This window comes from Candoia aspera, chromosome 1, assembly GCF_035149785.1.
Source record: "Candoia aspera isolate rCanAsp1 chromosome 1, rCanAsp1.hap2, whole genome shotgun sequence".
Classification (NCBI taxonomy): Eukaryota; Metazoa; Chordata; class Lepidosauria; order Squamata; family Boidae; genus Candoia; species Candoia aspera.
In genome coordinates this window covers 341,293,765-341,321,600 of record NC_086153.1, presented here as the reverse complement: position 1 = coordinate 341,321,600, position 27,836 = coordinate 341,293,765, and the positions used below count along the sequence as shown (strand labels likewise).

At 46.8% G+C, this 27,836-nt stretch overlaps 1 protein-coding gene across 1 annotated transcript; it reads left to right on the top strand.

The window, feature by feature from the left end:
- Positions 1 to 1,080: 1,080 nt before the first annotated feature.
- On the top strand, positions 1,081 to 26,452 carry LOC134487566 (vomeronasal type-2 receptor 26-like). The gene is made up of 10 exons (XM_063289429.1): positions 1,081 to 1,182; positions 2,434 to 2,548; positions 6,698 to 6,884; positions 13,664 to 13,955; positions 16,760 to 17,012; positions 17,304 to 17,521; positions 19,376 to 19,594; positions 23,313 to 23,531; positions 24,062 to 24,191; positions 25,548 to 26,452. The coding sequence occupies exons 1-10, from the start codon at positions 1,081 to 1,083 to the stop codon at positions 26,450 to 26,452; spliced, it is 2,640 nt and encodes an 879-aa protein (XP_063145499.1).
- The last annotated feature ends 1,384 nt before the right edge of the window (positions 26,453 to 27,836 follow it).

The following is a 27,836-nucleotide window of genomic DNA, read 5'->3' as shown; positions in this document are numbered from 1 at the left end:
AGGAGTGACCAGGGACGGGTCACAGGCGGCAGCCAGACGGTCGTTGGCTTTTATGGAGCAAGCCGAGCTGAGAGAGGCGGCAAGAGCCCCTCCGCCGTTCATGGTAAAGTTCGATGGCGACCCTACGAAGCTGTCCTTCTTCATTACCAACGCTAGAAATTATATGGCTGATTGGAGTCGAAGCTTTCGCTCCGAGCCAGGCAAAATCAATGCCATCACCAATAAGCTAAAGGGGAGGGCAGCCAATTGGTATGTGCAATTATGCCAAGCCGAAGCGCCCAAACTAGAGGAGTTTGAGGAGTTCCTGTGGGCATTAAAACAACACTTTGAAGACCCCTTGGCTCAGGAACGGGCGAAGCAGGCGTTGCAGAAACTTGCCCAGGGATCCCTCTCTGTGGCGGACTATGCCATGGAGTTTAAAGCCCTGGCCGGAAAGGTGGAGGACTGGTCCCAGTCAACCCTGGTGGAAATGTTCAAACAGGGACTGGAAACAGAGGTCCTCCAATGGGCATTGGGACGGGATGATCCGAAAACATTGTACGGGTGGATTCAACTGGCTGGTAATGCTGAAGACGCCTTAGAGACGTTCGCCCATAATAAAGAGTTGAAGCAAGGAAAGTTCAGCAAAGGTAGCCGAACCCCGGGATTCCCAAGCTGCCCCAAGTCGAAAAGCTGGGAGGAGGAGAAAGAATGGCATTTTGCGAAGGGGCAATGCTTGCAGTGTGGGAAAGAAGGACATCGAGCAGCAGCGTGCCCTAGGAAGAGATCAGAGGAGCAACCTGGAAAGTCATCTGGCAAGTCCCCTTCCGTACCAAGGAAGATGAGAACTGCCCGAGTGGAGGACGACCCTGACGAGCATCGATTCGGAGGAGAGGAGGAGCAGCTGGACTTCGAGCAACCGGCGGGAAAAGCCAGCCACCTGTCCTGAGCGGCGCCCTAGGGCAGGTGGAAGGAGATGGCCGTGACCACGATTCGGTGAGTGGGAATTTTCCTACCCTGACGGTCAAAGTAAAATTAGGTTCCAGTACCAGAACTGTGGAAGTCCAGGCAATGCTGGACTCGGGTTGCTCACGATCCCTGATGCACCCCGATCTTGTAGCTGTACTGGAACTTCCTAAGTTCCTGTTGAAGCGGCCAATGATATTTACCCAACTGGACAGGACTATGGCCGGGGGGAAACCGGTAACCCACTCCATGGGACTGGTAGCATTGCAAATGGGGACTCACTGGGAGAAATTGCCCTTTGTGATAGCACCGGTGGGGGGCCCATTGGTCATCTTGGGGATGCCTTGGTTTGTCAAGCAGAATCCGGCTATCAACTGGCTACATAGAACTGTGACATTTGCTGATGGATTTTATAAGGTGCCAGAAAAGGATTTGTTGGAGGACAATGAAGGGGGGCAGGCAGCCACCACCACAGTACAAACGCTGGAGCCGCTGGAGGGATTGCCTCCACAATATCAGGACTTCGCGGATGTATTTGGCGAAAAGGAGGCAGATCGCCTGCCTCCCCATCGAAAGACTGATTGTGCTATTGAATTGTTACCCAATGTAAAGTTGCCTAACCCAAAAATCTATGCCATGTCCCCGAAAGAGTTAGGCACTTTGCGGGAGTTCATTGACAAGAATCTGGCCAGGGGTTTTATTGAGCCAGCCAACTCCCCGGTAGGGGCACTGGTCTTATTTAGACCAAAAAAGGATGGTTCTTTGAGACTATGTACGGATTTCCGGGGGCTCAATGCAGTATCAATATTAAATAAATATCCTTTGCCCCTCCTAAAAGACATGTTAGCACATCTGGCCAGGGGCAAAATCTTCTCAAAGTTGGATTTAAGGGAGGCCTATTTTCGCATTCATATAAGGGAAGGGGATGAGTGGAAAACAGCATTTAACTGTCCTCTGGGAGCGTTTCAATACAAGGTGTTGCCTTTTGGATTGTCAGGAGCACCTGGGGTATTTATGCAGCTTATTAATGAGGTCTTGTATGACCACCTGTTCAAGGGGGTGTTAGTATATTTGGATGATGTATTGATTTATGCTGAAACCATGGCGGAGCATGTGCACTTGCTGCGTCAAGTGCTTGCTAAACTTCGAAAGGCTGAGTTGTATGCTAAGTTGTCTAAATGTGCTTTTCATCAATCCCAAATTGATTATCTGGGCTACCGAATTTCCGAAGGGGGGATTGAAATGGACCCTACAAAGGTTGAGGCCATTGTCGCTTGGGAACCTCCACGCACGTGACGCCAATTACAAAGTTTCCTTGGCTTCGCCAATTTCTATCGGGCATTTGCCCAAAATTTTGCAGAAATCGCCCTCCCCCTCACTGACCTATTAAAAACCAAAGCTCAGGGGGACACAAGGCGATCAAAGAATCCAGGCGCGCTCCTTAAATGGACTCCAGCCTGCCAGCAGGCTTTTGACACGCTCAAACAGCTGTTCACCACTGAACCCATCCTCAAGCATCCCGACCCAACTAAACCATTTGTGGTTCAGGTCGATGCTTCTGACTACTCTATTGGAGCGCTGTTGCTCCAAGCTGATCAGTCAGGTACTTTGAAGCCCTGCACATATTTATCCCGCAAATTCACCGAGACTGAGAGGCGATGGCATGTTTGGGAAAAAGAGGCTTTTGCTGTAAAAGCAGCCTTGGATACTTGGCGGCACCTGTTGGAGGGTGCTTCTCACCCTTTTGAGGTTTGGACTGATCATAAAAATCTCGAAGCCTTAACCACCAGTCGCAAACTCAGCACCAAGCGACTCCGATGGGCTGAATTTTTCAGCCGTTTCGACTTCTCCCTCAAGTTTATCCCAGGGAGGAAAAACTTCCTAGCTGATGCCCTTTCCCACAGGCCCCAAGATTCTGGCCCTGCGCCAACTGTCCAGGGTACAGTCTGGACCGAAAAACAATTGGGATTAGTGGCCATGACGCGCAGTCAAACATGCACCCGGGCAACTCAGCAGTTAGCCGCTCCTCCCTCTCCCGCTCCGGGACACTTGCCAATTTCTTCAGATTTGCAACAACAGTTTCTTCTCCATCTCATATCTGATACATGGTTGCAAGCTAACTTAAACGCTGTTACCATGTGTGGGGATTTTGCATGGAGGAATGATCGGCTGTATGTCCCTGAGGCTTTACGAAAGACAATCCTTCTGCGCTGCCACGATGATAAGCTAGCTGGACACTTTGGCTATCTTAAGACCCTCCACCTCACCTGGCGGCAATTCTGGTGGCCAGCGCTTCTCAGGGATGTTAAAGACTATGTCGCTGCCTGCCCAGTTTGTGCAACAACTAAGCGCAAAGTTGGAAAGCCACACGGCTTGCTACAACCAGTGGCTAGCCCAACCTACCCTTGGCAGGAGATATCCATGGATTTTATAGTGGACTTACCTCCCAGTCAACGTAAAACTGTGATTTGGGTGGTTAAAGACTTCTTTTCTAAAAAAGCCCATTTCATACCCTGCGCGTCCATTCCCACCGTGCAGCAGCTCGCATGACTCTTCCTTGTACACGTGTACCGCCTCCACGGGAGCCCCTCCCGTTTGGTGAGTGACAGGGGTTCACAATTTACGTCACAATTTTGGCAGGCCTTTTTGAAACTAGTGGGCACCAAGCAAGCCCTTTCTACGGCGTGGCATCCGGAAACGGACGGCTCTACTGAGGCTGTCAATTCCACCTTGGAACAATATCTCCGTGCTTTTGTGAATTATCAACAAGACAATTGAGTTAATCTCCTACCCTTTGCTGAAGTAGCTTACAACAATGCTGTCCATCAAAGCACTGGACAGGTTCCTTTTAAGGCAGTGTTTGGCCGTGATTTCGTCCCAATTCCAGAACTCCTGCAGCCACAATCTCTACCGTCCTCCCTCTCCGATTGGGCTCAAACATTAGCCGACTCTTGGCGAAACATCCAACAAGCCTTACATCATTCCCAAGCCTCTTACAAAAAACATGCCGATGCAAAACGTTCCTCCCAACCTGCCTTCAAAATCGGCAATAAGGTCTACCTTTCTACCAAGTTTATCAAATCCTCCCAACCTTCCAAGAAGCTTGGTCCTAAATTTGTTGGTCCTTTTCCAATTGTTGCTCAAATCAATCCTGTAACTTTTAAATTGGATCTACCACATAATCTTAAACGTTTGCATCCTGTTTTTCATTGCAGCTTACTCAAGCCGCTCATCATGTCGGATCGCTGGCATCCTCAACAAGTACCCCCTCCACCTATTATGATTGATGCTCAGCAACACTTTGAAGTTAAAGACATCCTTGATTCTCGTCGCAATCACTCTACTTTGCAATATCTCATCCGATGGAAGCACTTCCCACATCCTGAGTGGGTGGCAGCTCCTGATGTGCGATCCCCGACCCTCGTTGCCAACTTTCATGCTGCCTATCCCTCTAAACCTAAACCTTAGCATTGTTTTAAGGGGGGCAGTATGTCATGTTCCCCGTTTCAATGTTCTGTATACATCGTAACGCTTCACATGTCACTCTCTTGCTCCGTGTTTCCCTGTTGGAAATTTCCAGCCCTGCGAGGCTGTAATCTCTGGAATGCATGTTTGGGTTGGTGTCTTTCTTCAAGGTTACTTTCCCAGGCCGGGTTATGATGCTGGGTAGCATCTGGCATGGGGTGATTGCTACGATGGGGCGCGGGGCGGAGTTGGATTGAAGCAACAGTATTTGATTTGTATTTCACGCACTTTTGCTTTATTCTCAGCTTTGTCTGTATCTGCACACTATTCCTTTAATAAATCAGTTATCTTAAAGCTCGGGCTTGTGAGACTGAGTATGTTGGAATAGGCAACCATTACATCATCCCAGTTATTCAGAAAAACATTGATTCCACATTTTGCAATTTAAAATCACTTTATATCGACTCTTCTCATTTTGATGGACTTTCTGTTTGTTTGGTTGCTTGCTTGCTTCTTTTGCCATTTCAGACCCACACCTTCTTGAGAAACATCTGCTTTAATAACACCGCTGGGGATGAAGTCTCCTTTTCAGAAACTGGGATGAAATATGCAGGATTTGATATTCCAAACTGGGCCGTCTTTGCAAATGAGATGATCGCTCAACAGAAAGTTGGATGGGTTGATCTGGAGGCTCCTTCGGCTGCAGGTTTCAGCATTGACCCTGTTGCCATTGTGTGGGCAAACTAGGTGGGGACCAGAAGCTGCTTCCAGGGTTAAGGAAAACTGAGAGGAGGGAACAGACTGTTGTGCTGAAAACTCCCATCAGAATGTGGAGGAAGGAGCAACATGGGCTCATTTTATACAGAGCCTGTAACAAAGCTGAATGTTGCTAATCTCTTCCTTTCCAAGTTATCCTCTCTCGTTTCAGACAAAGCCTTTCTCCCAGTGTGTGAAGCGCTGCCTTCCAGGACAAGCCAGGGAGGTTGTGGAAGAGAATCCCGTTTGTTGCTATGGATGTATTTCTTGCCCAGGAGGCACAATTTCTAATCAAACAGGCAAGTTGCTCAAGAAGATCATCAAACAGGAATGAGGGATCTGGCATGGCTGCAGGGGGAGGAGCGAAAGAGAGCAGGGTGTAGCAAACCTGTTGAGCAAATAAACATGATGAAAATAATTCAGAACATTAAAGAGTGGCCCCCTGGAGGCAGCAGTTTTAAGAGACTGGCCGCAGTTTTTCAGGATTATGGCAGTGGCTTCTCCAGTCTTTTAGGACAGTGGGAAAGACTAGCCTTAGCCCATCTTCCTAATGCAGCCCTGTGTTTATGATAATTTTGCAGCTATAAAAACAAAGGAAGATGAGGATGGTTCTCCCCTGGCAGAGATCATGTTCTTCCTGAATGAACAAATCAATGAATGAATGAACCAATGGGCAATCACATTCAACCCCTGCAGTCAAAGGATCTTAGCCCTGCCAGTCAGAAGGATTGTGTTGCTCTTCTTCATTTATTGCTTGCCAGTTTCATCTGCTGAGAAAAAACAAACATGACCACCAGAAAACTATCAGGAAGAGATGGGAAAGTTACAGCTTAGGAGTGTTTCATTGGTTTGCACAGGAGGCTTTGGGATGTACCCACCACAACAGTGATCAAACTTAACCAACCTACCAAAACATGCTTTTGAAAGGTTAGGCCTAGAATTTGCCTCCAGAATAGCCTTCCTGGATCAGGCCAAGGCCATCTTACTCCAGCGTTGCCTTTCAGGGTGCCCAACCAGATGCCTCTGCATTGACCACAAGCAGGAGAGAGAAACACACCCCTCACTCCCCATTGCTCTCCTCTCCTGCAACTGCCATGCAGAGGCATGTGGTTCACAACTCACACATGACACTAAGTCATCAAGACTGATAACCCTTGTTTGCCCAAGATTGTGCCAATCCCCTTCAGAATTTAGTAGCTGCTACCACATCCTGTGAGATGGATTCCCCCAGTTACTTCTGTGTTATGTGCGGAAGAAGTAGGGAGATGGGGAGTATGGGGTATTCCACCTCTTTCACTGGGAAAACAACTCCCCTCCAAGATAACCCTTGGACTGTCTGATATAAGCTGGTGCCTGCTCTTTCCAGATGCGGCTCAGTACATTCACTGCCCAGAAGACCAACACCCAAGCAGGGACCAAGTCCAGTGTATTTCCAAGGCCATGAACTTTCTCTCATATGAGGATACTCTTGGCTTCATTTTAGTTTGTCTGGCTCTTTTCTTCTCCTTGATCACAATCCTTGTGCTGGCAGGTTTCATTAAACATTGCAACACACCAATCATCAAGGCCAACAACCGAGGTCTCACCTACGTCCTCCTGATCTCCCTCTTGCTCCTCTTCCTCTGCTCCTTCCTCTTCATGGGTCAGCCCAGGAACCTCACCTGTCTCCTCCGACAAGCTGCTTTTGGCATCATCTTCTCCATTGCTATTTCATCTGTGTTGGCAAAAAACTGACTAGTTCTGGCCTTCATGGGTACAAAGCCAGGAAACAGGGCCAGAAAACTCTTGGGGAAGCAGGTGATCAACTCTGTTGTCTGTCCTCTTGGGCAAACAGCTCTTTGCACCTCCTGGCTGGCAACCTCCCCTCCGTTTGCTAATTTGGACTGTCATTCTGTGATGGGAGAAATTGTGCTGGAATGCAATGAAGGGTCGGCCACCATGTTTTATGCTGTTCTGTGCTACATGGGCCTCCTGAGTCTCGTCAGCTTTATGGTGGTCTTTCTGGCTAGAAAACTGCCTGACAGCTTTAACAATGCCAAGTTCATCACTTTTAGCATGCTGGTCTTTTGCAGCGTTTGTATCTCCTTCCTCCCAACGTACGTGAGCACCAAAGGGAAGTCCGTGGAGGTCTTCTCCATCTTGGCCTCTGCGGCTGGTCTCCTGGGTTGCATCTTTCTCCCCAAATGGTACGTTATAGTACTGAGGCCAGATCTGAACAGCAGAAGTCACCTGATGAGGAAAATTAAGTAGGAAATGTAACAAGTAATCAGTCAACTTACGCTGCTTAGTTTCTCTAAGCAATGACCCTGGTAGAATTTTGGACATAATCAAAAATTTTTGGGACCTGCTGTAACCAAAAAACTGACCCAAGAGCTACAGCTGAAGGGTGACTTTTTGTCCTCTAAACATACACAGACTTTCCCATGCAGCACCCATCTGAAGGTGTGCCTGTCATTTATGCCATAGCAACGTTAAGTGATTTAGTCACAATTATACAGAATAATACAGACCTTTCCACCCCAAGCATGTCCAAACAAAACACGCACATACTAGCTAAAAAGGACACTGAGGCTTTCCTGTTTTTGCTGACTCTATCCAACTCTAACCATGTGACCTACTTAGAAAGGTCTGCCAGAACCTTTAAACTTTATTCAAACATACAAACATTTTAACCTGAATGAACTCAGTTTAGCCTTAAATCTCCCTCCTTTCAATCCTGAAGAGATCAATGTTTAGATTTCTCCCCTGCCAATCTTCTGCAATGATGACTCTGGGCAGTTTACAATGAATAAAAGAATGAAGATTCATCAATGATTGATTATAAAATATAAATGTGGAAAAATATAAAAATGCATAATGTAACATATAAAATATGAAGTCCAAGATGGTCTTAATGAAATTTACCAGGCTGCATCACAGTACCAGCCACCTCCACGATCAAGTATCCCTTCTCTCACCCAAAGCGATGGGGCATAGCCAGGTCTTAACTCCCGCTCTGAAGGCCGGGAGAGTGGGGGCCTGCCTCATCTCTGCTTTGTGTAGTTGCCTTAAAATTTCATCTTCACCATTTGCAGTTCTTCTGACCTTGAGCAACTGATCTGGGGTTCTTACAACTCAACTGAAGATGTTGCTAATTATGCCCATTACAGGCTGTGATGACTGCCCATCAGGAAGGAGAATGGCTATCCCTGCCACCCAGGCCAGCCAGATTTTTCCCCCAGGATCCCAGATTGGACATCCACACCCTCCTTTTCCAGCCTTTCTTACTAAATCAGCCCAATTGTGCACCTGTTCCATTTGACATAGTGTGACCCCATCCAGAACCAAAGATATAAAATAACTGGATCCCAAGGGCCCTAAATCTCAAAGCCACCCAGTTTTTCTGGAGTTGTGCTGAGCCCTGTTCTTTCCCATCAACACCCTCACAGCCCCCAGACCCCAAGACCAGACTCCCTCCCCTTCACTTGCTTGGCCCGGAGCAGAGGTGTGGAGCCAGGTAATGCTGGTGTTCTGCCACCCTTATTGCACAAAGTAGGCCTTGACAGCGGCTCTAGCCAGTGCTCAATGGGTTTTTCCCCTCCTCCTCCAGTGCGGTTCTAGGCACCACCTCACATTTTATCTCCCTCAGCCTCTCTGTAAGCCAAGGGGACCTGGGGATCCACAGTAGGAGAGAGGCCACAGAACTGTAATCTGGTCCAAGGCCCAGCCACCTTCCAATTCTAGGTGGCAACTAGGGCCTCAGTCGAATGTTGCACCAGACCTTCAGCAACAACCCCAAGCTCCATGATTTGGAACCCAATAGGGTCCAACAGGTACTGGTGTAGACCATGGTGGACCAATCAAATTAGTCCTGCCTCTCATGGCAAGCTCAGACTCAGATGAGGAGACCAACAATTGGCAGCCTGCTCTGGAGTTACCGGATTAATTGCTGCCTGAGGACTTGCAGGCAGCCTAGGCGGGACTGTGCAGTGATCAACAGGAACAGCTGCCATCAGTCTCTGAAGATGAGAGGTCGAAGCTGCCACCACCACACAGCGCAAGGGCTCACTGTGGAGTAAAAAGAGCAGGGCAAAGGCGCTCTTGAAGAACGATTCTTACACGGACAAGCCTTCTCTCATTTTATCACTGGTTGAAAATGTGATCCAATTGTAAGGCTGCTTGAACGGCAAAATAAATGTGGTCTATCTGTAGAGCTGCCTTGTGTGAGATGGGGGGGGGGGCAGAATATAAGTGTGAACAATAAATAAATAATACCTGGAGCAATCCTACAAAATATAAGCACATGTTGGGTTTGCAAGCACCAAGAAATGAAGAAGGTGATTACCAGAAACCTCTACAGGTTTGTTAAAACAGGTTGTGCCAGGCAAATCATATTGCTTTGACACTGGGGCTCCATTACAAGATTTGTATGGCTGCCCATCTTACAGCACTGCCCTTCAAAGGCAGTCCCACAGAGAGCCCATTGCAAGAATCCAGTGGGAGGTGACCAAGGCAGGAGGCACCGTGAGGAGAGCCTCTTGATCCAGGACAGGCACACCTGTTTCACAAGCTGAACCTGTGCAAAGGCCTTTCTGGTCACAGCTGCCATCTGCTCTTCAAGCAGCAACTGAGAGTCCAGGAAGACCCAACAGGTTTTGCATCAGTCCCAAGTGTGGCCATGGAACCCCATTTGGGAGCAATGATGGAAAATTCTCCACAGGGAGGACCAAGGACCCACAGCCTAGGACCGGGTTTGAGCCTCTTCTGCCCCACCCAGCCCCCTGGCACCGGAATATGACCTTGACAGCATAGCTTGGGGGGAGATGGGTGGTGGTACAAATTTGAGAAATAAATAAAAATTGCTTGGTTGGCTGGGCGTTGAGATTTACAATGGAGTATCGTCAGTGTAGCAATGATACCTAACCTCAAGCCAACTGATGAACTCCAGGCAGCCTCCTTTGCACAGGAGGGAAGAGAACACTCCTGGCAGGAGGGAAGAGAACACCCAGCCTGAGGCACCCTGAAAATCATGGGTTTCTGGCCCAACATCTCCTGTCTGACTGAAACCAGCTTCAGAGAGAGGAGGAGAACCACGTGGCCTCATGCACTCCACTCCCACTCTCTGCAGCCAGTCCAGGACACCATGGTTGACGGTTTTCTTTCCTCCCCAGCTGGAAGTTCTGAGGACGTATCGCAGGCTCACTTCTCTGGCTCCACCCAGTTGTTAGACAACAGAAGATAACATGGGAGGTGACCTTGACAGAAGCACGCAAGAACCGCTGCTAGGCAAAGGGGGCTGAAATGCTCCTTAAGTCCTGGGAAGAAAGTTAATATTCGGGAGCGGATCAGGCAGATTCACTGGGGCATAAGAAGGAGGGGAAATCCAGCACAATCTGATTGGAAAGATTCCGTTCCTATAGCCACTCTCAAGAAAGCCTAGTTCTGGTCTTCTCACGGAGTTGATTTTCTGGTCAGACCCACCTAATGGGGCTCACAGGAACCCTCCAGCAGGGTTCAAATTAGCCTTGCACCTGAGTGAGCACCCTGCCTCTCCATTTTTATATTGATATTTGTGCTTTATTGATTTGATTGTAATTTCTTTGTTTGATGGTTGTGAGCTTCCCAGAGTCATTGAGAGTCAGGTGGAATACAAGTTTAATAAATTATCATTATTGTTGTTGTTGTTGGTCTATAGGAGAAATTAGCTTCCAAGGTCATCTCCTGCCAGGGGAGTATAAATAAGCCACTTGTTCCATCCAAACACAGCATTATTGCTCCCACGTCCAAGGGCCCAGCTGTCTACCATGCTGCCCTTGTGGCCCTTCGCCCTCCCTCCACCTCAGCAGACTATGGCAGAGGCCGGATGCCATCCTGGCTGCAGGTGCTCAGTTTCCCATTGGAGAAACAGTTGGCTGCTCCCTGGCTCTCCAGTCCATCTGCCCCCTGGGTCAGCAACCAGAGACACAAACATGTTTTTTAACCTCCTGGCATGTGAACAAAATCTATTGCTAAGTGAATAAAAAATTGCTCGTCCCTGGATTTATCATTCTTCATGTATCCCCTCTGGATTTTTACCCACAAAAGACATCCAAGTGAAAACCTGCTTAAAATAAATCTGCTCTGAGCTCTCCCAAAGGGGGCCTGATGGGTCACCATAGCTTGTTTTGCAAGGAGGTGATTTCCTTCGAGGGATGAGACTCAGTTTTCTCTTTGGTCTCAGCTCAAACACACCTAAGTCGAAGCATGCTTGATATAATTTGGCCTCGAGCACATGTAAGAGGCAGAGCCTGCTTCTTTTTACGGAGGATCTGAACAAGCCTTGATTTTTACCTAGGCATGAAGGCGAGGAGAATGAAAAATGATTGGGCTGCCTCACTGGCTGCTCCTCATCTGGCTCCTGCCCTCAACGACTCATAAGATGACACAAACCATATGTGCACTGAGGAACCCTTTGCAGACTCTGGAGGACCACTACAGGCCTGGCGATCTCATTATTGGGGGCAATTTGCCCCTGAGAATCTTTATTTCCTCTTTGTTGCTAGACTTTCAGAAAGACCCATTCCTGTCGGACACCACATATACGTAAGTTTGAGCTGGAGGGGGAAGGGGCAGAGGATGCCTGCTTTTTTTGGGATTCAGGGACTCCTTTCAGAGATTCTTGTTCTGGTGATGTTTGCAATGTCCAGCCACAGTTCAGGAGCCTTGGTGCCTTTCTCGATGAAGAGCCAAGCTCACAAAATAGTTCAGAATGTTCCACTTTCTCAGGACTTCAGCAGGAAGATGATAGACAGCTTCAAAAGAGAGGAGGCAGAATAGCCGATAAACTTGGGTGACCTAGTGAAGAAGTTGATTTCACATTAATTTGGACAGAAAGTGATGGGGGAAAACTCAAAGGAAAAGCCAATCTGTTTACAGGGTGGAGGTGCAGGAAGAAAAGGCAACTCAGTTTGGGGATCCGTAGTGCTCCTATAACAGCCTTCAGTAAACGGATGCTGTGGCCCCCGCTGGAATATTGGGAAGAGTGATGGTTATCCGAGCTGACGAAGCTGCTTGAGGGGACAAGCAAATAGACTGGGGATCCAGTGCGGTGATTGGGAAAGAAGGCAGCCACCAGAGCAGAGGGAAGAAGGGGGGGACGGTACAGGGGTAAGAAAGAGGGTGGATGAGGAGTAAGAGAAAGGTTTCTCTGCTTTCTCAAAAATTCCTCCAGGCTAAAGGCAAGAAGGTTCAAAACCAACACAAGGAAGCCCTTCTTGAAAAACCAGACCCAGTTAAGTGGTGGGACTTGCCCCAGCCTGTAGCGTGGATGGTTTTTCAAGGGGGTGGATCGATTTGTGGAGCAGATGGATATCATGGGCTGTTCAAAAAGGGCAGCACCCAGGAAGCAGGCTGTAAATACCAGCTCCTGGGGAGAGACCGGCTTCAATGCACCTGTAATGGTTGTTGGCAGAGTGCAAGAAAGCACATGGCCCAGGAGAGAGCAGAAAAGTCACACACCAGGCATTTCTATAAAAATAAATTTATTTACAGAAAGCACAAAAATATATTTACAGGCTTCTGCATTCTCACAGGCTCTCTGAGAGCTGCTTACTCTCTACAAGCCTAAAGAGAAGGAACTGAAAACTAACAAGCAAACTGCCCTCCTTTCAGGCAATTCAACTATTAACACCTGAAAAGAGGACAATTAAATTCAACCTCTTCACTGGGCCAAAATGATTAGTTACCATAGTAACCTTAATCTGTAGCATTAACCAATATACGAAACAATGGTTTCTCACCATCTTCTGATATCACATACCTTCATCATGGCTTGTTCCCCAGCTCCATTTGCTTGCACTGAATGGCAGAGGCAGCTTCCCAAAGTGGCGTTACTATTGACAAGTGCAGGAGCTGTGAGGTTGAAAGCTTGGCTTTCTTTGTGCGAAGAATGTGCCCTGAATGCTCAGCTGTGATCCTCCTCTGACAAATCACCTTGGATTCTCCTTCCCATGGATCTGAACCAGGGGTTTGTTGAGTATTGCAGAAGCTACTTTATAGCCAGCTACCTGAGAGCCAGTGTGGGGTAGTGGTTAAAGGCATGGAGCTAGAACCCGGGAGACCCTGAGTTCTAGTGCCGCCTTAGGCACAAAGCCAGCTGGGTGACCTTGGGCCAGTCACCCTCTCTCAGTCCCAGGAAGAAGGCAATGGCAAACCACTTCCAAAATCTTGCCAAGGAAACTGCAGGACCTTTCCAGGCAGTCACTGGGAGTCAACACTGACTCAAAGGCACACACACACATATCTTAGACCACAGATTACTCACATTTTGAGACTGTTTGGATTCTCAAACGTAGTACTTCTCAGTCCCTAGCACTGTTTCAAAGGAGTATCTTCCAGATAACATTCTTAATCAGATGTTTTTGCCCAAAGCCTCAGAACAAAATCAGAAGTCCAGGAGAACATCAGAAAAAGGCAAAACAAACTCCATCAGCACACATCACCTCTCCTGTAATGTTCCCTGATGTCTTTCTCATTGTAGAGTCATACCCAAGAACTACCAGCAGTTCCTGGCCTTGGTATTTGCAGTCACAGAGGTCAACAAGGACCTGGTTCTCCTCCCCAATGTCACACTCGGCTTCAGCATCTACGACAATAGCCAGACTGAGAGGAGGATCTCCTTGAACAGCCTCTCTCTGCTCTCCACACGAGGCCGAATGGTTCCAGGTTATCAATGTGACAGGCAGGACACCCTGCTGTCCGTCATCGGTGGCAGTGACTCCAAGTCTTCAAGGCAGATGGCCCCCATCTTCACCATCCTCAAGGTCCCACAGGTAAGCGGTTTCAATTGAATATTGGTTTGGGGGAGACACAGAACAGAATTGAACATAGAAAGCAAAGACCAGTCCAAGTTCTATGGGCGCACATTATTTATTTATTATTATTGATATACAGTCATTGCCTGCCCAACTCTAGTGAACTCTGGGTGGAGTCCAAAAGTAGAGAAAATATAGGAACAGCAAGAAACATGAGATCAAAAGGCAGCCCAGACTAAAATACTTTGCTAACCAAATCACCAAAACAAAACAGGGGCCATTAAGCAATGACAAACATCAACCCCAGGCCTGGGACCAAAGCTGGGTTTTCAAGGCTTTCTGGACCCCCAGCAGAGAGGGTGCCCTCCTCATCTCTGGGGGATTGCTGGTCCGGAGGGTGAGGCCGGAATAGAGGAGGCAGAAGAGAAGGCCGCTTCATTTTGAACCAGCTGTAGCTTCTGGTTGGACTTCAAGGGCAGCCACCTGTATCGCATTGCAATAAACCCAGCATGAGGTGAGCAGGGCATGAGGTCTCCCGAATGAGAAAAGGGCCAAACTGCCACACAAGCTTTACCTCCTGGCCACAGCGGTCACCTGCTCTCCAAGCAGAAGCTGTGAGTGGCCCAAGTTGTGCGCCAGTCTTGACTGTGAAAGGGCAGCCCCATCGAAGACCAGAGATGGCAACAGCCCTGACCGAGGGGGTCCAACAGCCACAGCCACCCAATCAATCAGGTTTATTACAGCCCTAAGGCCAGACACAATAAAATTATACCTAATAACAATCTTACATTAATACATATATGTATGTAAAAACAAAAGCAATCCATATACTATGATCCAAAATTTGTTGAAAATAAAATACTATATTAAAGATTTCAAATCTTAGTGATGGTGCAGCGTATTGGGCAGATGGTAGCACAAAACTGGAAAACCTGGGAGGATATTTTTGGGTCCTTATCTGAAAGAAGTAGCATTAGGTAGAAGTCACTCTCCCTACCAGGAAATTTCTTCAGTAATGGATAAATAGGGCTCTGTCTAGAGTCCTTATATAGGGAACAATATAATTGCATACAGCTTAGGGTTTCTCTTGAACTGTCTCCACATGGACATAGTCAAAGGTGCATGGGAGTACCCTTAAAACATCCGAAGAGGACTGCTGAGGGCACTGCATCCAGCCTGGCTAAAGTAAAAGCTTTACAAAACATCAAAATTACAATAGAAGATAGATAAGAACCTGGAACGAACCCTTCTGGAAGCAATTGGCAGATATTGGGGTGTAGCATCTTACTTAAATTTGTTTGTAGATCTATATCCCAGATTCATTGTTTCAGGGTGGTTCTAGCGTTATCATATCCTAATGAGCACAGCAACTCAGTCTTATTAGGATTGAGCCAAAGTCTGTTTTGCCCCATCCAGACCTGAACAGGCTCCAGACATTGGGTCAAGACATTGGCAGCTCCACCCGTGCTGCTGTGCATGGAGATGTAGGGCTGGGTATCATTAGCATACTGATAATACCGCACCTCAGACTGGCGGATGACGTCCCCCAGTGGTTTCATGTAGATGTTGAACAGGAGAGGGGAGAGCGTCGAGCCCTGAGGAACCCCACACATGAGGGGCCTGAGATATGATCCCTCCCCACCATTAACCCAGACTGGAACTGACCACTGAGGAAGGAGGTGAACCACGGGAGGACAGTCCCTCCCACTCCGGACCCCTGAAAGAGGTCCAGAAGGGTCCTGTGGTTGACAGTATCAGAAGCCACTGAGAGATCAAGGAGCACTAGAGTGGAGGCACCACCCGCATCCCAGCTCTGCCAGGGGTTATCAGTAAGCGTGACCAATGCTCTCTCTCTACTGTACCCTGGTCTGAAGCCAGACCGAAATGGGTCCAAATAATTTGTGTCCTCCAAGGTCTTCTGTCGCTATCATCCAACCACCTTTTCCACAACCATCCCAGAAAGGGGAGATTGGAAAGTGGCTGATAATTCTACAACTGGGAAGGGTCCATCAATGACCTCTTGAGGAGGGGGCAGACCACCACTTCCTCCAAGTCTGATGGGATCACCCCCTCTCTCAAAGAGGCTGAAACCACCACATGAACCCACCAAGTGGTCACCTTCCAGGCAGCTTTAATAACGCAGGAGGGGCCAGGGTCTAAAAAACAGGTGGCTAGACTAAGAGACATAAGGATCTTGCCCACTTTCTCAGGGGTAACAGAATCAAATTCAGCCCAGATAAGGTCAGAAGGCTGTTTCCTCATGAGGACTTGCCCAGTCGGAGTCCAACTCCAACATCAGGAGTACGTGACTTGGAGACCCCATTCTACAATTGAATTCATATTTGTATTTCGTGTGTCAGAATATTATAACCCCAAAGGACAGATAATGAGATATTTCAGAAATACTCCCAGAGAAATTCCTTCTTAACTGATTCTTTGTAATCCCCTTTTAATCCAGTTTATACTTGGTTTCGGGGTACAGTTTTGCTCCCTTGCTTCTCACCTGTGACACCAGGTATAAAATGCCACTGGGGGGTCTTCTTTGGGTGGGAGGATTAACCTCGTCACTCAGAGTGAAGCTACCTCTATTTCAGCCCAGCTGGTAGGGCCACAAATCATATGATGGATATACTTAAAGCCATCATAAAACTTGACCTTGTCTACAAAAAATGGTTTGTAACAAAGCATCTTGCTTTCTCCAGCTTGGTGTTGGCTTTGAGGTCACTCAGGGAGGCAGAACTGCTTTTCCTTCCTTCTTCCGGATTAATCCCAATGAACTTCCTCAGTATGTGGGTTTAGTCCAGCTGCTCCTGCACTTCCAGTGGAACTGGGTTGGGCTTCTGGCCCCCGAAGATGACAGAGGAGCAGGTTTCATCTCCTCCCTGGTGCCAATGCTCAAGGCGAAGGAGATCTGCCTGGCCTTCAGTGAACTGTTGGAATCTGATAACTTCTTCACTGTTGTTAAACTGATGGAATCTGAGAACCTGTTGACAAGAGCTGATAAACTGTCGAAATTGCTTCAGATTCCCAAATCTTGGTTTAAAGCTGAAGTGATTATTCTGTTTGGAGACTCCAGTATAATGAAAATCTTACCGATGCATCTGCTTTCTTATGAACGATTGACTAAGACATCATTTGGGAGAATCTGGATCCTGACTTCCCATTGGGATGTTAGTGTGATGGCATTTCAAAGAACATGGCAGATCTTGAAGTTGTTCCATGGTGCTTTGCATTTCAGGGACCACTCTGGTGATAGATCAGAATTCAGGCATTTCATCCTGTCTTTAGACCCCTTGAACCCCCAAGGAGACGTCTTTCTCCCGCCATGGTGGGAAAGGGTCTTTCGCTGCCAATTTCTGAAATCAGGTGAAATCTCTGAAGAGGGAGGGGGAGAATGTACAGGGAAGGAGAATGTCCAGAATCTGTTAGCTTCCGTTTTTGAAAAGAGCATGACGGGTGGAAGTTACAACATCTACAATGCCGTTTACTCTGTGGCACACGCACTACAGGCAATGCATGGATCAGGAGCCCGACCAGCCTTGAGGAGGCTTGGAAAGAAGATCTCCCATGTCCAGTCGTGGCAGGTAATGTCTTTCTCTTGTCCATTCCAAAGACCGTTAGTGAGGAAGGTTCCCAGTTTGGTCTAGTGGTTAAGGCAATGGGTAGAAACCAGGAGACTGAGAGTTCCAGTCCCGCCTTAGGCATGAAAGCCGGCTGGGTGACCTTGGGCCAGTCCCTCTCTCTCAGCCCAAGAGCCAATCAGGTGTGGTAGGAGAGTTCTAGTCCCGCCTTAGGCACGAAAGCCAGCTGGGTGACCGTGGGCCAGTCCCTCTCTCTCAGCCCAAGAGCCAATCAGGTGTGGTAGGAGAGTTCTAGTCCCGCCTTAGGCACGAAAGCCGGCTGGGTGACCTTGGGCCAGTCCCTCTCTCTCAGCCCAAGAGCCAATCAGGTGTGGTAGGAGAGTTCTAGTCCCGCCTTAGGCACGAAAGCCAGCTGGGTGACCGTGGGCCAGTCCCTCTCTCTCAGCCCAAGAGCCAATCAGGTGTGGTAGGAGAGTTCTAGTCCCGCCTTAGGCACGAAAGCCGGCTGGGTGACCGTGGGCCAGTCCCTCTCTCTCAGCCCAAGAGCCAATCAGGTGTGGTAGGAGAGTTCTAGTCCCGCCTTAGGCACGAAAGCCGGCTGGGTGATCTTGGGCCAGTCCCCCTCTCTCAGCCCAGGAGCCAATCAGGCGTGGTAGGAGAGTTCTAGTCCCGCCTTAGGCATGAAGCTGGCTGGGTGCCCTTGGGCCAGTCCCTCTCTCAGCCCAGGAGCCAATCAGGCGTGGTAGGAGAGTTCTAGTCCCGCCTTAGGCATGAAGCTGGCTGGGTGCCCTTGGGCCAGTCCCTCTCTCAGCCCAGGAGCCAATCAGGCGTGGTAGGAGAGTTCTAGTCCCGCCTTAGGCATGAAGCTGGCTGGGTGCCCTTGGGCCAGTCCCTCTCTCAGCCCAGGAGCCAATCAGGCGTGGTAGGAGAGTTCTAGTCCCTCCTTAGGCATGAAGCTGGCTGGGTGCCCTTGGGCCAGTCCCTCTCTCAGCCCAACTCACCTCACCTCACAGGGTTGCTGTTGTGGGGAAAAGAGGAGGAGGAAGGAGTATTTGGTATGTTCCCTGCCTTGAGTTATTTATAAAAGTAATAAAGGCGGGAGAGAAAATAAATACATAAATAAATAAACAAGCAAGCAAGCTAAAAGGAATAATTATTAAAGTATGGAATAAAATGCATGAAATATGATGTTTTGATGAAAAAGGGACATGGGGAGGAAAAGAGACCACCAAACCAGTGGCCAATAATACACATGCTGGACAGGCCCACCACTAGGCTTGGCTCATTTTAACCTTGCTTATTTTTCAATGGCCTAGCATACTGTGTGAACTCAGGCTGTTCTGATATTAGCCATTTTTTGTACTGTCCCAGTTGTTGTGGGAAAGCAGCCTCTGAGAAGGTGAGCACGCACAGCTGGAATTTCATGCAAAGGTGGTCCTACGGGCCTCCTAGACCGAAATTCGTCAGGCTGTTCCACATCAAAGGCTCAAGCTTGGACCTCCCTTGATCCCTATCAAGACTGGGGCAGGCACTAGCTAAGGATTTCAAAAGTAGAACCAAAGAGTGATGTTTGCAGTGTGGCATTAAGATTTTTGTATGTTGGTATCTTTCTGGTAAAACTGGAATCAAATAAGCCATAATCCAAATATCCAATAATAGAATCTTCTTGCATTGCTGAGATTAATTTCACATGCTCCAGGATGGATTCCTATGATTTGGTGCTGCTCCTGATCACAAAGCTATTTATCAAGTACAGACATTCACCTTATCTCCTAAGATAAGGGCCACCAGAGAGTGATAGAGCCACAATGTCTCACTTGCAGTTGGCCCAATTCCTAAGGGTGTCTTTTCTTTCAGATTCTGGCCTATTTGAAGAATGTCCAGTTCAACAACAGTGCTGGAAATGAAGTCTCCTTCTCAGAAAATGGACTGGGATTAGCTCGTTATGATCTTCTGAATTGGGTTTTCCTCCCCAATCAGACTTTTGTCCCAGTGGAAGTTGGCCAGATAGATCCTGGAGCTCCCCCAGGCCAGGATTTCTCCATTAACTCAGATGCAGTCATCTGGGCCACAGAGGTGGGCTGGAAGGACATGTTCTGAATTCAGGGGAAGATTTATTCTCTCCTGGGGATACAGAACGTCCTTCTCTTTTCCATTCAAGAGATACTTAAGCGAGGAAGGTTCCCACATATATGTACTAAATTACTTATTAAATACCTGTACACTACAACTCAAAACAGAGTCGTGAAGAGTCAACAACAATTTGATCACATATGAGCAATCAAAACATATTAAAAGACAAATTATTAAAATATGGAATAAAAATGCCTGAAATACAATGTTTTGATGAAAAAGGGACATGGGGAGGAAAAGAGACAACCCAACCAGTTGTCCACAGTGCCAGGTGGGACAGGCCTCCCTCTCAGGTCCTGAAGGGTCTTCCGCAGCTTCTTCCGCAGCTGCCTGAGTTTCCATTCCTGACCATCCCAGGCAGGAGCATCAGCCGAGCAAGATGGCAATCTGGCTGTGCTTGTGCAAGATGCTTCCACAGGTCAGTGCAAATCCTCGTGGTCACATGTGCACAAGTTGGCCTTAGCATGTGATCTGAATCCAGCGTATAAACAAAACACTAAGCTTGGCTCGCTTTAACCTTGTTATTTTTCAATGGCTTAGCATTTTTTGTGAATTCAGGCTGATCTGGTAATTGGCCATTTGTTGTACGGTTCAAGTTGTTGTGTGAAAGCAGCCTCTGCCAACCTCAAGACACACAGCAGGGCTCCAATGAAAGATGCCCCTACTGGCCTGCCAGTCCAAATTCATCAGGCTGTTCCACATCAAAGGCTAAATCTTGGATCACTATCAAGGTTGGGACAGGAACTTCCTTCCACTGAGTCAGACCTGGTGCTACATTCTGCACTCTTTGACTATTGTCTCAAAAGAGTGAGGAAAGTCCTGGGGAATCTTACTGTTGTTCTGGAATTCATTGACTCATTCCCATAATCGAATATTTCATTTACAAGACCATGGACCATTTGAAACATTAAAAAAATTATATAGCTAAGGATTTCAGGAGTAGAACCAAACAGTGACATTTGCCGTATGGCATTAAAATGTTTGTATGTCAGCATCTTTCTTGTAAAGGATGAATCGAATAAGCCATATTCCAAATGGCCCCAATAGAATCATCTTGCAGTATTAATTTTACATGCTCCAGGATGGATTCTTGTGATTAGGTGTTGCTGCCTGTCATGGGTTCTTATTTATTTGTTAGTTAGTTAGTTTGTTTATTTTCTATCCTGCCATGATTACTTTTATAAATAATTCAACTCTCCTACCACACCTGATTGGCTCTTTGGCTGAGAGAGAGGGACTGGCCCAGGGTCACCCAGCCAGCTTCATGCCTAAGGCAGGACTAGAACTCACAGTATCCTGGTTTCTAACCCGTTGCCTTAACCACTAGACCATCCTGACTCTTACTATACCATATAAAACTACATCACCTCGATCACCTTTATTGACCAGACTATAGCCGTACAGCGTCCAGCTGGTCACAACCCCCTTTCCATTTGTCTTGATTCCTGGCTTTTCTTCTCCAGGTCTGGCCCAAGTCCTTGACTACTGGATCTTCCCATCTCTTTGGCTGATAGGTCTCTTTCCTTCTCTTCAATACCCTTTGGCAACTGCTGTTGTACAACAGCCATCCAACACGCGTGCAACATGCCGTGCCCAGCATAGCTTTCGTTTTCGGTATTCAACGACATCATTTATTCCACTTTGTGTTCTAATCTGGCGGTTTGCGATGTGGTCTCAGAGAGAACTTTCAGCATGGATCTTCCGTAGCCCTTCCTGCTCTTGAAAGCTCTTCCTCTTCTGCCTTTCTTCACAACCATGCTTCCCTTCCATATAGCACCACCGATAGGACAGTCAAATTAACAAGATTAGCACACAGTTTTCCTTCAATCTTCTCATTCTCTCAGACTTCTCTAATGGAGCTGTATCTAGCCCATCCAGCTTTCTTTATTCTAAGCAGTTCTTCTCTTGGATCGTTATTCATTTTGATTAGCCATCCCAGGTAGACACAGTGGTCATCCTCTTCGATAGGTTCATTCTGAAGCCTCATTTGGAATTTTGGAAAGTTCCCTGTCTGCATATAGTTTGTTTTAGTGAGATTCATCTTTAGACCCACGTTTCTGCTTTCGGCATCAAGTTTTCAAAGCATTTATTGCAGCTTTCAAGAGTCCCCTTTCCGGGAGAGATGGGCGGTGATAGAAATTTGAAATATAATTCAATCAATCAATCCTTTGTGATCGGTACAATGTTGTCCACAAATCTGAGATGGTTTATCTTCCCTCTGTTTATATCAATTCTGTCTTCCCGGTTCATTTTGCGCATGGTATTTTCCAAGCAAGCATTGAAAAGTTTAGGTGAGCTCATACCACCTTGCTTTACATCTTCCTCCACTGGTATTTGTATTTCGGTTTTGAAGACAGTAATATTTGTGAAGCAGTTGGTACTTGCTTCTTTGAGCAGTGCAGTGTAGTCGGAGTTGATTCCTTGTGCACTGATCACTTGCATTACTGCATTGACTTCGACACTGTCAAATGCTTTTTCATAATCCACAAACGTGATCGCACGTGGAAATTTATATTCTCTTGACCATTTGATGATCTGAGTAAGAGTGAATATATGATCGGTAGTACTGTACTGGCTTCTGAAGCCAGCCCGCTCTCACAGCTGTTGCTCGTCTCAGGTTCTCATAAGATGGTTTGTAATCACTTTCATGGATAGCTTGTAGACAATCGATAATAGGCAAATAAGCTTATAATTTTTGAGATTGGCCTATAATTTTTGAGATCTCCCTTCTTGTACAGCAAAACTGTAGTAGACTCCTTCCAGCAGTCAGGAATTTTTTGCATCTCTACATGCCTGGCAAAGCACTCTGCAAGTGCTTTCCATAGTTCATGACCTCCAGCCCTCAGTATTTCCATTGTTACACCATCTTTTCCTGGAGCTTTCCCCAGTGTCATCCGATGGATGGCATGACAAACTTCACTTATTAGGATGGGCAGTATATGCTTAGTTGTGGTGGCCAATGGCAGGATTGGGATGTCCAGACGAGATGCAAACAGGTCCATCTAGAATTCTTTCCAGATCTGCTCAACGTCTTTCTTTCCCGTCTTTTCCTTTCCATTTTTGTCTTTTAATGCTGCTATTGTTCCTTCACACCGTGCTATTTCCCATTTGCGCTTTCTGATGCTGCTTCACTTATTTGCTGCCTCAAGAAGTTTCTGCTCTTGGAACTTCTCCAGATCTTCTTTTGGTCTCCTCCATATTAACTTGCAAAGGAGAAAGTATTCGGCATTATTCCGAGGAGTTCTATCCACCTGTCTTCTCTTTGAAGAAGCCTTTTGGTCTCTTCCAAGATTCTTCCTTTTATCTCTTTTGGCTTTCTCCTTCTTGCCTCTTCAGTGCATTGCATCAGCTCCCCAATGAAGTTACTGTAGCTGCTGCAGGGCCACAGAGCACCCCTATCCCTGCTAGTCTCCTCACGTCTCCTCCCCTGCTGGTTCAAGGCTGAAGCTGGGGAGGAGGTTGGAGACAGGAGGGAGCCAGGCAACACAGGGGCCTGAGATCGATCAGCAACCTGCTCTTGCACATTCCCGACCACAAAGTTATCCACCAACTACAGACACACAACTTCTCTCCAAAGACGGACGCCATAAGGGAGTGATAGAGCCACGATGTCCCATTTGCAGGTACCCCAGTTTCTAAGGGTGTCTTTTCTTTCTGTCAGATTCTTCCTTATTTGAAGAACGTCCGTTTCAACAACAGTGCTGGAAATGAAGTCTCCTTCTCAGAAGATGGACTGGGTTCAGCTCATTACGATCTTCTCAACTGGGTTTTCCTCCCCAATCAATCTTTTGTCCCTGTGAAAGTTGGCCAAATAGATCCTGGGGCTCCCCCAGGCCAGGATTTCACCCTTAACCCAGAAGCAATCATCTGGGCCACAAAGGTAGGCTGGAGGATACGTTCTGAATCCAGGGAAAGATCCATTCTCTCCTGAGGATACAGAAGGTTCTTGTAACCAGACAAAAGCTGTACTGAATCACAAGAGATGACAACCATGTGGTGAAAGACCTGCTTTGCATACAACACACCCGAGGTCTGCAATATGCATGTCTGAGAAGGGTTGGGATTGGGAAAGATTCATGCTGGAAACCCAGGGTGCAACTGAAGCAGGAAACAGTGAACTCCATGGACCTTTATTGGACCCTTATGGTTCTTTCTTTTAGCAAGGCTGTAGGACAGTTTCACAGGCCTTGTTTTACACACGGAGGTCCCTGGTCCAATCTCCAGCATCCATTGGTGGGTCGGGAATGCCATTGGCTCGAGTTCTCCCAGGAGCTGTTCCTGGTTTCTGGTAGACCATGGTGAACCAGTTTTTTCAAGACATTCTGAAGATGGAAATGGGAATGTGGAAATGAATCAATGATATGTGCTCATTGCGTAGGCCATCTCAATCATTTCTCTTTTCTCTTTTAGAAAGTGCCCTTTGCCAGGTGTGGCATGAAGAGGTGCCATGCAGGGGAGAGGAGAAGCATTCCAGAGGGCGAGCAGGTTTGCTGCTACCGATGTGACCCTTGTCCAGAAGGGACCATGTCTGATCAGACAGGTAGGGCAAACCTCAGGAATTCCTTCAAAGGCAGATCTTGCTGGGTGAAGGAAACTATTCAGCTGATCAGAATATTAAGATATTTCTGGTCATTTTTGATAGGATTGACATGCTTGAAGGTATTCCTAGTTTTCATCAGAAACTTTCAAGACCTGGCCATAAGCTGTCTTGCCCGCAAAGGCCAACTTTCTCACTCCTCAGCAATTTAATACAAAGTAGTTTCACGGCACAATTGATGGGTTCCCTAACAGCCTTTCCACTCCTACCATCACATACCACTGGGAAAACAGAAAGCAGAGAAATGGAGCCAGAGAGCTCTTGCTGTTATTGTGCCTCTGGATCATTCTTTCCTCCCTCCCCCCTGAAGCCAGTTTCCCCATGAATCACTTCTGATCAGGAAAAGAGCCCCTTCCCTCTCCCACCTCCTGTCATTCTAACTCTCTCTTGTTTTAATCCTATTCAGCCAATGCCAACAGATAATGTAGACAAATCTCCCAGAGCAGTGTTCCTAGGAAGGTTTTTCTCCATAGTGTTGGAAGTCCTGGCGAATCCAGCATGACTCATTTGCATGTGAATAAGCATGTAAATTAAGCTGTCCCACAATACAACTCTGAGGAAGCTGTTTATTGCCACTCCACTTCCTCTTCCTCTCTCTCTCCTTCTTCCACCCAGGGAGAAGCAAGCATGCTGTTCTGCTCTCCATTCATCAGGGCCATGCGCTCAGGCCTTGATGAAGGATTCTGCCCCTTTCTTCCACACAGCTCTTGGCAGCTTTAGGGCTGAATGTTTAGGGCAAACTCAGTATTTAGAAAGAAAAGAACAACAAAGGAACTTCATCTTTTCCACCAAGATGGATGTAACAGAACAACAAAGAATAAAGTCAGTAAGAATTCTTTTTACTTATCTTAACCTAATCTGTCTAGGGGTGTGTTTCCTTATGCTTGGGAGGGCTGAATGTGTAAGACCAACAACCTCTGTTTCTCTGGTGTGCTCACTGAAGCTATTTTAAGATACTTTTCTTTTTCTGAGCCAGCTTATCAGCAGTGTTATGAGCTCTGCTCCATTTCAGTGGTTGTAGCAGGCCACTAAATTGGCTTCACATAGAAGACTTCACAATTAGAATTCCTTAGTTCCCTGCATGTAACCGACCCATCTCTAGACTCATCTTCAACCAAGAATGTTTTGACCTTTGTGGGGCAGCAAAATTCATATAGTAGGCCATTGCATCACCATCTTTGATTTGGCTACTACAGAAAGGGAACAGTCATGTCACCCTGAGACACGGGGGGGGGGGGGGACGGGACTTGCTTATGGCTGATACATCTGAAATACTTAGACAAAGACTCTTGATTTCAGATGCAGCTCGCTGTGACCCCTGCCCAGAGGACCAATACCCCAATAAAGACAACGACCACTGCATTGCCAAGAAGGTCCACTTCCTTTCCTATCAAGAGACCCTGGGATATGTTTTAGCTTCTCTGGCTCTTTCTCTCTCTGTGATCACATCTGCAGTCCTAGCGGTTTTCCTTAAACATTACGATACACCTATCGTCAAAGCCAACAACAGAAACCTCACCTACATCCTCCTGGTCTCCCTCCTCCTCTGCTTCCTCTGCTCCTTGCTCTTCATCGGTCGACCCGGGAAGCTCACCTGTCTCTTCCAACAAATTGCCTTTGCCATTCTCTTTTCCCTTGCAGTTTCCTCTGTGTTGGCAAAAACTGTCATGGTGGTTCTGGCCTTCATGGCCACCAAGCCAGGGAACAGGACAAGGAAATTCTTAGGAAAGACACTGACCAACTCCATTGTCTTAACTTGCCCCCTAGTTCAAGCAGTTCTTTGTGCCACCTGGCTGGTAACCTCTCCCCCATTTCCCCACTTGGACTTCCACTCCTTGGTGGGAGAGACTGTCTTGGAATGTAAGGAAGGCTCAGGTTCAATGTTTTACGCTGTCCTTGCCTACCTGGGTTTCCTGGCCCTGGTCAGTTTCACGGTGGCCTTTCTGGCTAGGAAATTGCCCGACAGCTTTAATGAAGCCAAGTTCATTACTTTTAGCATGCTGGTCTTTTGTAGTGTTTGGATCACCTTCCTCCCCACCTACCTGAGCACCAAAGGGAAATCCATGGTGGCCGTGGAGATCTTCTCCATCTTGGCTTCTGGAGCTGGTCTCATGGCTTGTATCTTTTTCCCCAAATGCTACATTATCCTATTGAGGCCTGATCTGAATTGCAGAGAAAATATAGTGAGGCACAAGAATCTCTGACTTACGCAGAGATAGGCCACATTAATTTTGGATTTGGGGCACATTTACTATTTGATCTGATTTTGAAAAAAATGATGAAAAGAAGGAGGGTCTTGTCCATCAAATAATTGGATAACAAGTAATGTGACTGATCATAATGTACCTATTAATCAGCAACAATCACTCATCCTTTTTATTTTTCATGAATACCAGTTGTTCCCAGTGAGTCCCAATGCCCAACTTGGAAATAAAGGTTGATATGTGGAAGTTTCACACTTTATTCCTTTTAATCAAAGGAGTCTTTAAACATGTGTTGAGTTGGCTTCACTGTCAGTGTTGTGAAATACATTTGTCTCCATCGATTCCTGAGGCTTTGCTGAGTTCCCTACTAATTTTTTCACTTAGTTGACTATTAGAAACCCAGTTTGGTGTAGTGGTGAAGATGCTGGCCCAGAAACCAGGAGACAATGAGTTTTAGTCCTGCTGTAGGCAGGAAAACCTGGTGGGTGATTTGGGCCAGTCCCCCTTTCTCAGCTCAACCCATCTCACAGAGTTGTTGTGAGGAAAAGAGAAAGCAAGGGCATTATGTAGCTGCTTTGAGATGATGATACAGAGAGAGAGACAGAGATAAAAAAGTGGAATAAAAATCTAATAATAATAGTTTTTGTATATTCTAGAGTTTAAAGGACCCACATTGTTTTAGTCTCTATTAATTTAATAGAGAAACATACTTTATTAATAAATAAGACCTTGGTTATTAATGGATATTTTCCTGTCCCTGTTATTATCTGTTATCCTTTCCAACTATTATGAAGAAGGAAGGATGGGTAGAGGGGTGGGAGGAAGGAAGGAGGGCTGCGGACAAATGGAATACATTTTGTTTTGTTCATTACTGTACTTCTATATATTGATGATGGTATATTGTCTAAGAACTCAAATGATTTGCAACAAATGTTCCATAGGTTTTGTCCTAACTGACAGGAACCACGCTTAGACGAGGAGCAGGTCTCTAGTGCTTTACTACTGCTACATAAGACAGAAAATCCTAACAAACTGAAGAAGCGTGGGAAAAACCCAGACATATAAACCCCAAAGGCTAAGGCGGATCTGATTTGTGTCTCTTTGAATGGCTGCTCAATTCCTCAGTACTACGCCTGCGTTTTCCCCCCTGGATAGAGGCCCCCTCCTGCTCGCCATCAGTACTCATGACAGATTTGATATTCATACTCATTGTATGTACTTGAAAAATAATATATCAAACCCCAAGATAGTTGTGTTTGACAGAGAAATGTAGTGAACATCATATTTATGTAATATGATCAGTATCAGACCTTATTTTTGATAAGGTGTCCTTTTATGGTTGTAAATATCTTGACACCACAAAGCTGGAAAGAGACCCATTTTC

Bases quoted from the DNA above. Each gene is read 5' to 3' on its own strand.
- LOC134487566 (XM_063289429.1), top strand. From the start codon at position 1,081: ATGCACCCCGATCTTGTAGCTGTACTGGAACTTCCTAAGTTCCTGTTG. The intron at 19,595-23,312 runs GTGGGCTGGAAG...TCTTTCTGTCAG, and splicing joins CAGTCATCTGGGCCACAGAG to ATTCTTCCTTATTTGAAGAA. The intron at 24,192-25,547 runs GTAGGGCAAACC...TCTTGATTTCAG, and splicing joins GACCATGTCTGATCAGACAG to ATGCAGCTCGCTGTGACCCC.